The 16,137-nt window shown below is 43.2% G+C and overlaps 1 protein-coding gene across 3 annotated transcripts in view; it reads right to left on the reverse strand.

The window, feature by feature from the left end:
* The window catches only part of LOC112642937 (T-cell surface glycoprotein CD1a-like), a 114,654-nt gene that overhangs the window by 45,810 nt on the left and 52,707 nt on the right, over positions 1–16,137 (reverse strand). The window contains exons 1-6 of one of the 3 annotated variants that reach the window (XM_025420690.3): positions 13,354–13,646; positions 12,498–12,764; positions 11,554–11,832; positions 11,108–11,386; positions 10,684–10,774; positions 10,016–10,538 (exon numbers count right to left, since the gene is read on the reverse strand). The exons of 1 other annotated variant lie outside the window; for it this stretch is intronic. In XM_025420690.3, the coding sequence (XP_025276475.3) occupies positions 10,493–10,538; positions 10,684–10,774; positions 11,108–11,386; positions 11,554–11,832; positions 12,498–12,764; positions 13,354–13,414 (1,023 nt within the window). In that variant the 5' untranslated portion in view covers positions 13,415–13,646 and the 3' untranslated portion in view covers positions 10,016–10,492. Of the gene's footprint in view, positions 1–10,015; positions 10,539–10,683; positions 10,775–11,107; positions 11,387–11,553; positions 11,833–12,497; positions 12,765–13,353; positions 13,647–16,137 lie in introns of those variants that run through there. One more of the 3 variants, XM_049106953.1, reaches the window with a different exon arrangement.

Below are 16,137 nucleotides of genomic sequence, written 5' to 3' on the forward strand. Positions count from 1 at the left end.
AAAGTTTTTCTTTTAAGGCCTATTTTCTCCAATACAAGTATTCTACTCTGGCTTCCATTCCCAACTATTTGCTTGATAAATGATTTTCCATCCCTTCACTCTGAATCTGCATGTGTCTTTAGGTCTGTAATGAGTCTCTTCTAGGCAGCATAGAAATGTGTCTTATTTATTTATCCATCCAATCTCTCTATGATTTATGATTGGAAAATTTAGTCCACTTACGTTCAATGTAATTATTTTTTTAATTTTATTATTTATTTTTTAATTGATTTTTATAATTTTATTTATTTATTCATGAGAGAGAGAGAGAGGCACAGACACAGGCAGAGGGAGAAGCAGACTCCATGCAGGGAGCCTGAAGTAGGACTCGATCCCGGGTCTCCAGGATCACACCTTGGGCTGAAGGTGATGCTAAACCACTGAGCCACCTGGGCTGCCCAATGTAATTATTGGTTGGTATATAATTATTGCCATTTTGCTACTTGTTTTATGACTGTTTTTGAAGTTTTCTATTCTTTCTCTTCTCCCTCTCTTTCCCTTGGTTAATTGGCTTTCTTTAGTGATATACTGGGATACTTTCTCTTTATTTTTTACATATCTATTATTAATTTTTGATTTGAGGTTATAATTTGGTTTGTATATAACAGCTTCTTTATGTAGCAGTCAACATTAAGTTACTGTTACTTAAGTTTGAAGCCATTCTCTATCCCTCTCCCTTCCCTACTCTCACATTTTTGAAATACAGTGTCCTACTTTGCAGTCTTTTATTTTGTGAGTTCCTTGACTGATTTTTATGGATATCTTTATTTTTACTGGTTTTCTGCTTTCTTTCCTGTGGTATTTCCTTTCCTTCCCACTCAGAGTCCCCTTTAACATATTTTGTAGTGCTAGGTTATGGTCACGAATTCCTTTCACATCTGTTTGTCTGAGAAACTCTTTATCTCTCTCTTTCTCTGTTCTGAATGATAGTCTTGCTGGATAGAGTATGCTTGCCTGGAGATTTTTTTTTCCTTTCAGTATTTTGAATATACCATGCCACTCTCTTCTAGCCTGCAAAATTTCTGATTGAAACTCAGCTGATATGGGTTATGAGTTTCCCTTGCATGTAACTTTCTCTTGCTGGTTTTAAAATTCACCTTCATTACTACTTTTTGACATTTTAATTAATATGTATCATGGTGTGGACCTCTTTGCATTGATTTTCTTGGGAGCTTTCTGTGCCTCCTGATTCTTGATTTCTGTTTCCTTCACCAGATTTGGGAAGTTTTCAGCCATTATTTCTTCAAATAAACTTTTGCCCTTTTTCTCGTTCTTCTCCTTCTGTGATGTATAATGCTTTTATGCTTGATGGTATCACTGAGTTCCCTAAGTCTATTTTCCTTTTGTATTTCTCTCTCTCTCTCTCTCTCTCTCTCTCTCTCTATCTCTATCTCTCTCTCCCTCTCTCTCTCTCTCTTTCTTTCTCTCTCACCTATTCAACTTGATTGCTTTCTATATCCTGTCTTCCTGGTCACTGATCTATTCTGCTTCCTCAATTCTCCTGTTCATTCCATATAGTGTATTTTTAATTTCATTTTTTGAGTTCTTCATCACTGGTTGGTTCCTTTTTATGTTATCTATCTCTCTGTTTTGGGTCTCACTGAGGTCCTCTATTTGTCTCTCAAGACTAGGGAGTAACTTTATTATCATTACTTGAAGTTCTCTATCAGACATATTACTTATCTCTTTTTCTCTTCTTTCTCTTACTGTGATTTTGTCCTATTCTTTCACTTGGGACATATTCCCCTGTGTCCTCTTTTTGTTTAAGTCTCTTTTCTTTTTTCTCCATGTTAGAAAAGTTAGTTACATCTTCTGCTCTTAAAAGTGATGTCCTTATGAATAAGAGTTTCTGTGGTGCTCTGCAGGGCAGAGTCTCCTGTTTACCAGAGCCTGACACTTTAGGGGTGTCTCCTATGTATATCATGTATGCCCTGTGGAGGCTCTCTTCATTGCATCTCCACCCATCCTGCCAGGTCCATGTGGCCTTTCTTCTACACTTAGCTGTGGAGAGTTAGTTCCGGCAGTCTTTGGGTCATTTTCTAGATTATTTACACAGATACAGGTGTCGTCTCATTGGGAAGAGGTGATTGTAGGGCCCTTCTCAGTACCTTCTTCCCCAGAACTTCATGTACTGAGTTTTATGATAATGTATAGGCTGTACCCAACAATATAACTGCTTGAAATAATATTTTCTAAAAATGACCCTTAACTGATGTTTGCTCACTTAAAATCATGACTTAATTTGTTGGTTTGGGGCATTAGATATACATACATCCCTCTTAAAATGAACCCCCAAAATCTAAAAGAGGGCCCAGTAAGTAAGTGCTCAATGATCCCAAAACTGAGAAACAAAGCGCATAGTTGAGGATGAGACTGGATCAGAAACAGAGCTAGTGCCCCACTCTCTGCCCCAAGCAGGGTAGCCAGCAAGGTACCCAGAGCTTCTCTGCTAGTGGAGGGACAAGACTCTGAAGATACGTCCCCATGAGGCACATCTTACTAGAAAAAGAAAGTCACAGGTCCACATGGTGTCATTTAGACCCGGTTCCCACACTGGAGCTTCCTACCGATCTAATTACAGTTTCAATCACTACCACCCCAACCCCCACCCTCACCCAGAAATGTAGCCTTAACAGGTCAGGCAAGAAATTTTTCTTTCCATCAGAGCCAATGAATCTGTCTACTGAGACCCCTCTGTCCCCTGAAGGCGGATGAAGTCATGTGCATGATAAAAAAAAAAAAAAAAAAAAAAAAAAAAAAAAAAACTATTTTTCTCCCAAGAAAACGGACCTGTCCCTGAAACAATCTTTCTCTTTTGCTACTAACTCCCTGGCCCCACACCCCCTCTATAAAAACCTTCCATTCTGTACAACTCCTCTGAGTACTGCCCTGTGGGTCAGATGGGGTATTGTGTGAGTCATGCACCATTTAATGAAGCCAATTAGTTCTTCAAATATATGTAGTTGATTTTTCTTATTGAACAGTTCTGAAGTTTGTCTCAGGGTGATTAAAAGTAAACATCAAAAAATGAACAAGCTTGGAGGAAGAGATTATTCATTTGCCTTAAATATCTGGACACAGAGCTTCCTCTCATTCATGTTGGAACCACTCTTAGAGAATATGTTTACCATACAAATAGGAAATGCTGAATAAGTGAGGAACGAGTGAATTAATGAATGGATGATCCAAGGCATCAGTGGATTTCCTCTGCAGAAAATCCTGCATTTTGAGTATTTCGCTGTCACTGTCAGAACACTTCTTAGTTTATTACATGCTGGTGTATCTTGTTCTTCCAACTCTAGGAAGACCCTGAAAGATGAATTTCTACCAGTCACTTAATCAGCAGCAGCAACCTTGATTCCTGACCTGTGATCCGTCAGAAATCCATGAAAACACCCAGGACAGGGATTGCTCAAGATGTCATGTTTAATAAGCAAGACAGGATAAGAGTGTTACAAGACAAGGACACATGAAGAAAACACAAATAGGCAAGAAAAGGGATAGAGGAATATTTTCAAGCATCGAGAGAAAGGAAGAGAGAAGTGAGGAGGAACGCTGCAAGGAAGAGAGACCTTAACCCAGCGTCCCCAAGGGCGTTGTCCACGTCCATCAGAGGGGAGCTTCCGGTCACTAAGGATAGAAACCCACCTTGTTGGGCTGAAATCACACAGGAAAGGTATTGGCTGATGGAACTGGAGAGCCCGGGGACTGTAAATGGGACTGATTCCTTGATTTCTTTCTCTTTCTACTGCTTTATTATTGGTGTCTAGAAATGCAACTGACTTCTGTACAATGATTTTGTATCCTGGGACTTTACTGAATTCAGGTGTCAGTCTAACAATTTTTCTGGTGAAGGCTTTTGGGTTTTCTATATAGAGTGTCATGTCCTCTGAGAATAATGGAAGTTTGACTTCTTCCTTTCCAATTAGGATGCTTTTTGTTTCATTTTCTTTTCTTTTTTTTTACTAATAAATTTATTTTTTATTAGTGTTCATTTTGCCAACATACAGAATAACACCCAGTGCTCATCCCGTCAAGTGCCCCCCTCAGTGCCCGCCATCCAGTCACCCCCACCCCCTGCCCTCCTCCCCTTCCACCACCCCTATTGCTGAGGCCAGCACCTCCAGTACTATGTTAAATAATAATAGTGAAAGTGGACATCCCTGCCTTAATTTTGACTGTAGAGGTAAAGCTCTCAGTTTTCCCCCACTGAGCATGATATTAGCTGTGTCTTTCATGTATGGCCTTTATGATGTTGAGGTATCTTCCCTCTGTTGCTACGTGGTTGAAGATTGCTATCATGAATGGACGTTGTACTTTCTCAAATGCTTTTTCTGCTTCAAAGACAGATCTAAAAGACAGGATCATATGGTTCTTATCATTTCTTTTATTAATGTGGTGCATCGTGTTCATTGATATGTAAATATAGAACAGGAATAAATCCCACTCGATTGTGGTGAATGACTTTTATTTTTTATTTTTTTATTTTTTTATTTTTTTAATAATAAATTAATTTTTTATTGGTGTTCAATTTGCCAACATACAGAATAACACCCAGTGCTCATCCCATCAAGTGCCCCCGCTCAGTGCCTGTCACCCATTCACCCCCACCCCCCGCCCTCCTCCCCTTCCACCACCCCTAGTCTGTTTCCCAGAGTTAGGAGTCTTTATGTTCTGTCTCCCTTTCTGATATTTCCTACCAATTTCTTCTCCCTTCCCTTCTATTCCCTTTCACTATTATTTATATTCCCCAAATGAATGAGACCCTATAATGTTTGTCCTTCTCCGATTGACTCATTTCACTCAGCATAATACCCTTCAGTTCCATCCACATTGAAGCAAATGGTGGGTATTTGTCATTTCTAATGGCTGAGGAATATTCCATTGTATACATAAACCACATCTTCTTCATCCATTCATCTTTCAATGGACACCAAGGCTCCTTCCACAGTTTGGCTATTGTGGACATTGCTGCTAGAAACATCGGGGTGCAGGTATTGTTAGATTTGATTTGATAGTATTTTGTTGAGAATTTTTGCATTTGTGTTCATCCGGGATGTTGATGTAAGCCAGCATCAATCCTCAATCTCTTTTTTCAGTGGGGTCTTTGTGTAGTTTTGGAATCAAAGTAACGCTGGCTTCATGGAAGGAGTTTGGAAGTTTTCCTTCCATTTCTATAACTTGGAACATGTTGAGAAGAATAGCTGTTAATTCTTCTTTAAACGTCTGGTAAAATTCCCCTGCAAAGACATCCAGCCACGGACTTTTGTTTCTTGGGAGATTTTTTATTACTAATTAATTGTTTTGCTGCTTATGAGTGTGTTCAAGTTTCCTCTTTTTTCTTTCAGTTTTGGTAGCTTATTTGTTACTAGGTATTTATCCACTTCTTCTAGATTGTCCAATTTGTTGACATATAATTTTTCATAATATTCTCTTATTATGTTTCTGTGTTTATGTTATTGTGTTTCTGTGGTGTGGCTATGATCTCTCTTCTCTCTTCATGATTTTATTTAGTTGGGTACTAGTCGTTTATTTTTTATAAGTCTGGCTAGGGGTTTATCGATTTTATTAATTATTTTAAAGACTAAACACCTGGTTTCATCTGTTCTATTGTTTCTCAGTCTTTTTTGTTTCTATATCATTTACTTATGCTCTAATGTTTATTATTTCCCTTCTTCTGCTGGCATTAGGCTTCATTTGTTGTTCTTTTTCTAGTTCCTCTTTGTGTAAGATTAGGTTGTGTATTTGAGATTTTTCTTGCTTCTTGAGGTAGGCCTGTATTTCAATATACTTCCCTCTTAAAATTGCCTTTGTTGTACCCCAAACATTTCAGACTGTTATGTTTTCATTTTCATTTGCTTCCAAAATTTTTTAAATTTTTAAAATTTCTTCTTTAATTTCCTAGTTGGCCCACTCATTCTATGGTAGGATGTACTTTAACCTCCATGTATTTGTGGTCATTCCAAATTTTTTTCTTTTGATTCACTTCAAGTTTCATAGCATTGTGGTTGAACAATATGTCATATAATCTCAATCTTTTGTGCTTATTGAGATCTGATTTGTGACCTGGTATGTGATTTGTTCTGAAGAATGCCCCGTGTGTACTCCAAAGGAATGTGTGTTCTGCTGCTTTAGGATGAAATTTTCTGAATGTATCTGTTAGGTCCATCTGGCCCAGTGTGTCATTCAAAGCCTTCACTTCCTGGTTGACTTTCTCTTAGATGATCTGTCCATTGCTGCAAGTGAGGGTTTATTTTTCTAATTTTATTTATTTATTCATGAGAGACACACAGAGAGAGACAGAGATATAGACAGAGGGAGAAGCAGGCTTCCTGCAGGGAGCCTGATGTGGGACTCAATCCCAGGACCCCGGGGTCATGCCCTGAGCCAAAGGCAGACACTCAACTGCTAAGCCACCCAGGCGTCCCTGTAAGTGGGGTTTTAAAGTCCCCTACTATTATTATCAATGAGTCCCTTTATGTTTGTTATTAATTACTTTACACATTTGAGCGCTCCCAAGGTGGGAGCATAAATATTTACATTGGTTAGGTCTTTTTGTTGGATAGACCCCTTTATTATGATATAGTGCTCTTCTTATTTCTCTTGTTACAGTCTTTGCTCTATAATCTAGTTTGTCTGAGGTAAGTATGGATACTCTGGTTCTCTTTTGACCTCTATTTACATGATAAATGGTCTCCATCCCCTCACTTTCAGTCTGCAGGTGTCTTTAGGTCTGAAATGGGCCTCTTGTAGGCAGCATGTAGATGGCCTTGATTTTTCATCCTTTGTGACACCCTATGTCTTTTGATTGGAGCATTTAGTCCATTTAGATTCAGAGTGTTTATTGATACATAAGAATTTAGTAACATTTTATTACTTGTTTTGTTGTTGGTTCTGGAGATTTTCTCTGTTACTTTCCAGTCTTTGTTGCATTTGGTCTTTCTTTCCCACTCAGAGTCCTTTAATATTTCTTTCAGGGCTGGCTTACTGACCACAAACTCCTTTAGTTTTTGTTTGGGAAACTCTCTATCTTTCCTTCTATTCTGAATGACAGCCTTTCTGGATGTAGTATTCTTGGCTGCATATTTTCCCCATTCAACGTGGTGAATATATCTTGCTACTCTCTTCTGGCCTGTCAAGTTTCTGTGGACAGATCTGCTCCTAACCTTATTTGCCTTCCCTTGTAAGTTAGGAGCTTCTTTTTTCTTGTTGCTGTTAGGATTTTTTCCTTATCTCTATATTTTGCAAATTTAACTATGATATGCCTTGATGGTGGCCTGCTTTTGATGGTTTTGATAGGAGTTCTCTGGGCCTTCTGGATTTAGATGTCTGTTTCCTTCCCCAGATTAGGAAAGAGGGTGTTTTCACCTATAATTTTCTCAAATAAACCTTCTACCCCCTTTCCCTCTCTTCTTCTTCTGGGACTCCTAAGATATGAATGTTTTTATGCTGTATGAAGTCACCGAGTTTCCTAAGTCTACATTCATAACCCAATATTTTTCTTTCCCTCTTCTTTTCAGCTTCATTATTTCCATAATTTTATCTTCTTTTAAAAATTTATTTATGTATTTATTTATCTATCTATCTATTTATGGGGGAGGGGCAAAGGGAGAGATATAAGCAGTTTCCCCACTAAGCAGTATGCCTGTTGCAGGGCTCAAATCCAGGACCCCAGAATCATGACCCAAGCCTAAGGCAGACACTTAACTGACTGAGCCATCCAGGTGCTCCCATAATTTTATCTTCTATGTCACTTCTTCATTCCTCTGCTTTGTCCACCCTTGTTGTTATTACATCTAGTCAGTTTCAAATCTCAGTTATAGCATTATTAATTTTGTCCTGACTGGTATCTAGTTATTTTATCTCTGTGGTAAGGGACTTCCTGCTGTCCTCTATGCTTTTCTCAAGCCCAGTTAGTATCCTCATGATTGTTGTTATAACTTATTGATCAGTCATATTACTTATATCTGTTTTCATTAGATCCTTGGCTTTGACCTTTTCTTGTTCTTTCTTTTGGAATGAATTCCTCTATCGTGGCATTTTATCTAAATCTCTGTCTTCTCTGTGTTAGAAAGGCCCGTTATGTTTCTGTTCCTGAGAGTAATAACTCTTTAAAGAAGAGGTCATATGCCATCCAGTGTCTATTGCTTCATGAAGTGTCTCTGGTGTATGATGTACACACCCTGCTTCTGTGTTTTGTCTACTCTTTCCCTTAGGTCATTCCTCTGAAGAGTTTCTCCCTGCCTGCAGTGGATATTTTTGGACCTTGCCCAAAGTATGGTGAGTTTTAACTATGTGTGCCCTGATCTGCTTCTTAAAAGAGCCAGATCCTATTTCCACTAGAAATAGATTTACAGAATTCCTGTGGTCAGTAGCTGTGCTGCATGTGGAGGATCTGCTGGTCTTCTGGAGGAGATGCCTGCTGCTCTGTTTCTCAAGTACACTTGCCTAAGAAAAGTTGCACCTGCAAAGCACAGGGGGGGTGGGTCTTTGTACAAGAGGCTCAAGCCTCCACTGTGGGTGTTGTAATGTTTACTGATGTTAGTTTAGGCTGAAGGGTGGGGTAAGAGAAAGGCACCAGCCCCCTTTGTCATCCTCAGAGAGGGGAGTTCATGTCCACCACTCTCCAATTCCCAGAAGAGCAAACAATCTCCCCTCATGTGTCCCCAGATGCCTCTCAGATCAATGCCTTAACTCTACTTGTGTGTAGACTGTCTGCCCACCAGGCAGCACAGTACCCTTGTGTTCTATCCCAGGCAGGTTAGCTGAGATGTAAAGCTCCAAACTTTAGGGAGCTGGCATGGCAGGGCCTCACACTGGTCATCTCAGAGAGGGTCTTGCTGCACTGAGAGGGGTGCAGGTTTGTTCCAGATGGGCAGTTGCACCAAAGCACAGGAGCATGGAGTTTGTCGTAAAGCATAGCAAATAGCTAGTGTCCGGGCTATCTGCCTTCTGCCAGTGTTGCTGCACTTACACTAAAGGGTGCAGGAGGCTAATGGCACCTGCTGTCCCTTATGTACCCAGAGAGGCAACGGCATCTCTCCCAGGTGCACTACGAGAAGGATCAACATCGCTCCCAGTGCATCCTAACAGACCTCAGATCACGCTGTGTGCCCCTGGGCTTCTCCACAGGATCATTGCAATCCCTTCAAGGCTCCACACCAGCCATAATGTGGACCTCCAAAATTCCAGTCTTTGAGCCCTGTTGGCTACAAAATCTCAGAAAAATAAGGGCCTCTTATTTTCCCAGTCATTGGCTTTCTGGAAATTTTTCCTTGTGTGGTCCCATGTTCACTTCTCTCTCTCTCTCCTCTCTCCATGACCATGGCTCCTACCCCTAGCAGAAACCACAATCCATTTCTCCCCCAAATCATGTCTCTGCACCTCCTACCTTCCATGATGTGGCCTCTTCTCTCTCTCTCTAGCTGTGTAGTTTGTTCCGTCAGCCATCAGATAGATTTCTTGGGTATTCAGAATACTTTGATATTTATCTAGCGGAGTTTAAGGGATGAGGCAAGCCTGTAATCTGCTTACTACTCCGTCATCCTAGCTCCTCCCGCCGACCCTCTGGTTTCTTTTTCCATTCTTCTAATTACCTTTCTTTTGGTGAGAACACTTCAGATCTACCCCCTTGGAAAATTTCATGTATACAATTTCCCTGTCTTCTTGAGTAGCAAATTCTCCTCAGACTTGCTTCTGTGGTGCAAAAATGATTGTGGTTTTTCAAGCTTATACCTCACATCGTATCCTTCAGGACAAGAGAGAGCCTCAAACATTGGCCACAAAAAATCAACTTTGTGTGACTGTGCCACCTGGACCAGATGCCTGGACCCAAACCATCGCACTGGGTGAGGTCACATGGAATCTATACAATGATTGGCCTGAAGTGGGGGATATCTGTCCATCCTTCAAGCATCAAACATCTCAACTACTACAAACATTTCAGGAAGTAATAGAAAAAGAAAAGCCTATGGACTTAGCATTTATTCACCGGGATTTTTATTTCATGCATGTGAGACACCTTACCAAATTACAAATATCATAAAGACATGGACATTGCTCTTCAGAGGCCTAAGAATTAGAAAGGGGAAAGGAACCTAACAGTGGCAAAAAGCCATGGGTATCTGGAATAGAACTGCCAAATTGTGAGTTAAAATTCTCACCAGGCAGAGACTGATTCCAATTATAAATCAGGGAGGGCTCACTGGAGGAAGTGACATCTGATGCCAGGGACTTGGGGAGGTTATAAGGATTTCATTTTGCTCTGAATTCAATTTTGAGACTGAAGCTCCAGAATCAAGTTAGAACAACAAATCCCAGTAAATTACACTTAGCTTATATTGACAATTGATCATTAAGCAGGAATCAAAGGCAAAGTTGCACACAGAGAGTTGCCAGGGCATCCCTGCTGAGCTGCCTTGAGGTCAGTCCAGGGGCCTGGGCTGCTGGGATCTCACTTCAAAGGGAAGTCCGTGCACTGAGGTCTGTTGTGTGTTTTCCTAGGAGGAATAAAAAGGAATCCCTCTGCAGCAGGTGGAGGGGAGCCTGCAGGGGGGAAGGGCACGGGTGGCAGGAGGGCTGAGGACACACTGAAAGGTGGGGAGACACGTGGGAAAGAGCAGGAAGGGGGCTCCAGAGACTCACCAGCGCTTCCAGAGACACCACGCCAGGCCTGCCAGGAGCACCAGGGGCACGATCACCACCAGGAAGACCAAGCCCATGGAGTGGGGCCGCTCTGTGGGGTTGGGCACAGAGGGTGTCATTTCCCGTCCACCCCGGGTTGAACTGCACCTCTCAGGTCCTCTCCACTCCTGTCACCATCCGTCTCACCAGCCGCCCTTCCGCCTTTCCCTTCTCCCATCCCTCCTCAGAGATGGACACTTCACCTCACCCTCCGCATCCTCCCACATCTGCAGGACCCTCACCCTCAGCTCTTCCATCTCTTGGGTTACTGATTTTTTGTTCTTCTTGGCCTGGAGTTCCTAGAATCCCTAATTTTTCTTCTGACTCTCCTGCTCTGGTGAAGGACCCCCTGCCCCTTTCCCAGCTGGGCCCAGTTCTTCCTCACCCCAGTGGAGGACCATGTCCTGGCCTCCTAGACTGCTGTGTCTCACACGGCAGGACAGGCCGGCCACCTCCTTGGCTTTCACATCCAAGGACACCTGAAGGTACCACGTGCCATCAGCATGGGGCAGGACGTCACCTCGCCAGCTGCCCTGTTGCTCCTGCTCGCCCCGCATCCACGTCACCCACACAGGCTTGGGGTAGAAGCCGGAGACATGGCACACCAGCTGCAGATGGTCAGAACTGGGGCTGGGGCCAGCGGACAGCCAGGCCTCAGGCCTCACTGTGAAACAGGACAGGGATTCACAGACTGAGGGGAGGTCTTCGCCCTTAGACTTATCACCATCATCCCTTCTCCCTCTTGATTCCTTCCTACCCTGAATGTGAGGGAATAATGCAAATTTATGAGTGCAGAATAGAGAATTCTTGGGGCGAGGGAGCAGGACTGACCTTGTCGCTGGAGATCTGCCTTCCCTGCATCAAGAAGACCCAACAGGTAATGGGGACAGAAGTCATTGATGTGTGAATGTATTCTTAAATTGACCACATGGTACTGATTTAACAGTTTGCAGACTTGCTGAGCTCTCCTTCCTCCCTTTGGAGATGGCCACCATGACTTGTTCTGGAAACTCACAAGATCTGATCCTTGATAAGCAATCTGCATGAATCCTACAGATGGTTTCCCAAAGTACAGGCCACAGCCTTCTGCCATCTGTACCTGAAAGGGATCTGGGAAGAGAGACTGTGAATTACAGGACAGGGGGAGTGAAAAAACTAAAATGAGATAAGGCAAAGCCTAGGATAGTGGAAGTAGAGAAGTTCAGGGGATTGGAGGGAATTGCATAGAATTTGATTTGATGGGAGGCTCAGATAAAGGGGAAGCGGTGGTAGCTGGAGGTGGAAAGAGAGAGGTGAATGATGGAGGAAGGAATGAATGTTAGAGGAGAGACATGAAGGATGTGGGCAGAGGAAAGAGAAAGGCTCAGCAGAGAAGTTCATGTAAAAACAATTTAAAATGAAGGGAGAGCAGTGGGGTACAGGGAACACATAGATAGACATTGCTGATAGGACTGAATGAGGAGAAAAGCAGATTAAGGAGTCAGTCACAGAGAGAGGACCAGAGGTGCCTGGTTGGAGGCCAGGGAAAGGGGTGGTCGTGGGAGAACTAGTGGGACAGGAGGGCCCTGTGGTCAATGAGAGGAGCGGGACGGAGCAGAAGATGTGAAGCTTTTCAAGAATCACAGTCTGGCTCCACGCTCTGCCCACAGTGGTGGGATTCAGCTTCGTGATGGGGACACATGAGGTTCAATGGAGCCTCTTTCCTGGAGAAAGAAGGATCCCAGGACACACACAGACCAGCCTCCTCCATCCCACTCAGAGGGAACTGAACTCACATTCAAGCTGCCAGTCACTGACACTGTCCTGAAATATCAGAGGAAATCTAATGGAGAACGTATGGAATGTCCTTTCCCGTTCAATCAGCTCCTCTTTGCTCAATTTGCCTTTGGCCCAAGGCCACAGGAACAAGAAAGTGCCAGAGTCACTGTCCCAGCTGTGAGTCTGCAGCTCATCCAGCCAAGCTGAGGCAAGATTTTGTGTCCAGGAGCTGTTGTAAAAGGATGTGGTCAGGATGACTTGGAAGGAGACTGGCTCCTGGAAGGCTGTGGGAAAAGGACAGATAGACTGAGAAAGAGGAGGGCATTGGGAAGGAGAGGGAATGGAGACTAAGGGGCCGGGGACGGGACCCAAAATCTGGAGGACAGAGAAGCCATAGGCATCTCAGGAGACACGTGCTGCCCCAGAGCCCGGGCCTCGCACCCATCCTTCAGGAGAGCACAGGACCCTGGGGCTGGGGATGCTCGGGGAGGAAGCAGGCTGACTGTCTCCCTGCCCAGGTCTCTGCTGGGAACCGAGACAACAAGTGCACACATGCACATCCACACAAAAACACACACATAGAAACGTACACACATTCTTACACAAACAAATATATACAAACACACAAGTATACAGACACAGAGACACATACACACACACAAACACATATTAAAACACTTGCATAAAGACACACAAGACATAAATTCATCACAAATACACAGACTGCCAGACACACTCATGCCCTCACACATGTATACACATAATCAAATGTGCACTTAGAGGCACACAAGGACATTTACACACATCACACACATGCACGCACACACACACACGCACACACGTGCACAGATTGGACAGGACCCGAGCTCTCACCATCTTCGCTGTCACCCTCCGGGAGGAGAACCACCAACAGCACAAGTTGCAGGAACAGCATCGTGTTTGCAGATGTTCTTTCTCTTGCAAAGTGGCTCTTTGACGTCTGTCCTCACACACCGACCCCCTCCCAGCCCCTCTCCTCTGACTTCCTCTCCACACACAACCCTTCCCTGAGTCTCTGCCACAATGCAAATGTGCTCCTCCCTCAGCCCTGGACACCTACTCAGTCTCACTTCCCCTCGTGCTCTGCCTCCCCTCTGGCCTCCAGCTTCTCCCTGTCACCAGCGTCCATCCCGCCCCCGCCCCCTGATTCGGATGCTACAGAACAAGTCCTGTGTGGCCTGGAATAGTGGCCCCACCTCTCAGCCCTTTCTTCTCACCCAGACAGTAACCCAGGAAAACACCCAGCTCCCAGCACCAGCCCTGGACCTGCTGTCCCTCTGTCCCTCCTGCCCTGTGACACCCCCCCCCCCAGGTATTTCCTTCCCTGTCCCACCCCCACGCCAGCTCCTTCACATCTCTGACTTCTCACTGCTAGTGGCAAAAAAACAACCAAAGAGTTACATTCAGAAATCCACCTGGTTTTATTAAGTGATTCAAGAATGGGGCAGCCTCCCACCTGGCAGGTAAGGGGAGCTCTGAGCAGTGGTGCAAATGGAGGGTTTCATAGGAAGGAAGTTGGTGAGAGAAGAGAAAGGAGTGTTCCAGGGAAGGTCCCTTACCCTTAACGGGGAGAGCAGGGGGTCTAACCATGCGGATGACCTCCCCTTGGTGTTGATGGAGAGGGCCCATGTGACAGAGAACCTCCCTGGGCCAAACCAGAGAGTCCCTCACTGATGGTGAAGACTTTATTTCTCGGGGAGGTGGGAACTGCAGTTGGTTAGGGATTAAACCAGATCTGGGGACTTGGTCTGGACCAAGGTGCCATTAGGGCCCAAGGGTTTCTTTTCAACAGATGCTCTATTTGCTTGTCCAGATTCCCCATGATTGTAGCAGCCTCAGCAACCCCCAGTCCTCCATTATTCTTCGGGAGGAACCAGCAGGCATCACAGAGACCACAGGACATGGAAACATCTAAAGAGTTCCCCCTCCATCTGACTGGCATTAGTACATATTCACTCACCACCAGCCCCTTAGCACCTGCCTGGACCCAAGCACTCATGAAAGTACAGTGTGCACAGGGGAGTGATGAGGCACTGTATTCAAGGAGCATTGAGTCTACCTGGGAAGAAAAACCAAGAAACACCAAGAACTACACCTTTTTGTTTTGCAGAGTTATTTTTTCTTTGGGATTTTTTTCAATTCCACTATAGTTAACATACCATGTGAGTTAGTTTCAGGTATAAAATCAGTGATTCAGCAATTCTATACATTAGTCAACATTCATGAACATAAATGTAATCCTAATCCCCTTCCCCTGTTTTCCCGTCTCCTCCACCCACCTCCCCTCTGGGAATCAATAGTCTGTTCTCTATAGATAAATAAGAGTCTGGTTTTTCCTTTGTCTCTTTTCTCTTTGTTCCTTTTTTGTGTGTGTCTTAAAATCCACATGTGAGTGAATTTGAGACCATACGGCATTAACCTTTCTCTGAATGACTTTTTTCACTCACTATCATACTGTCTAGCTCCATGTTTTGCAAATGGCAAGATTCTAGTCATTTTCATGACTGAGTAATATTTCATCATGTGCGCCTATCATATCTTTTTTCTCTGTTTATCCATAAATGGACACTTGGGCTGTTTTCATAATTTGGTTGTTGTAAATAATGCTAGAGGAAACATCAGGGAGCTTATATCTTTTCATTTTAGTGTTTTTACATTCGTTGGGTAAATATCAAGTAGCACAATAACTGGGTCCTCTGGTAATTCTATTTTTAATGCTTTGAGGAACCGCCATGCTCTTTTCCATAGTGGCTGCACCAGTTTGAATTTCCGTCAACAATGTACAAGGGTTCCTTTTTCTTCGCATCATCCCCAAGACTTGTTTCCTTTTTTTTTTTTAAGATTTTATTGATTTATTCATGAGAGACATAGAGAGAGAGGCAGAGACACAGGCAGAGGGAGAAGCAGGCTCCCTGCGGGGAGCCTGAAGCGGGACTCAATCCCAGGACCTCAGGGTCACTCCTTGAGCCAAAGGCAGATGCTCAACGCCTGAACCACTTAGGAGTCTCCAACACTTATATCTTGTGTATTTTCTTTTTTTTTTTTTTGTATTTAATCAATGTGACAGGTGTGAGGTGATATTTCATTGTGGTTTTGATTTGCATTTCCCTGATGATGAGTGATGTTGAGCATCTTATGTCTGTTGACCATCTGGGTGTCTTCTTTGGAGAAACGTCTATTCATGTGTTCCATCCTTTTAAAAATCGGATTATTTGTTTTATTAGGTGTTGACTTGTACAAGTTCTTTATATATATTGGATAGTAGCCCTTTATGAAATATATTATTTGCAAACAGATCCTCCCATCCCTTAGGTTGTCTTTTTGTTTTATTGATTGTTTCATTGGCTTCTCAGAAGCTTTTTAATTTGATGTAGTTAATAGGTTCTTTTGCTTTTGTTTCCCTTGCTCTGGAGACATATCTAGAATGATGTTCTATGGCCAATATCTGAGACCTTAATGCCTATGCTCTGTCCTAAGATGTTTATGGAATTTCAGCCCCTCATTTAGGTCTTTATTCCACCTTGAGCTTCTTTTGTCTATGGTGTAAGAAAGTGATCAACCTTCTTTCTTTTGCATGTAGCTGTCTAGTTTTCCCAACTGCACTTGTTGAAGAGACTT

The sequence above is a fragment of the Canis lupus genome, chromosome 38 (assembly GCF_003254725.2).
Source record: "Canis lupus dingo isolate Sandy chromosome 38, ASM325472v2, whole genome shotgun sequence".
Classification (NCBI taxonomy): Eukaryota; Metazoa; Chordata; class Mammalia; order Carnivora; family Canidae; genus Canis; species Canis lupus.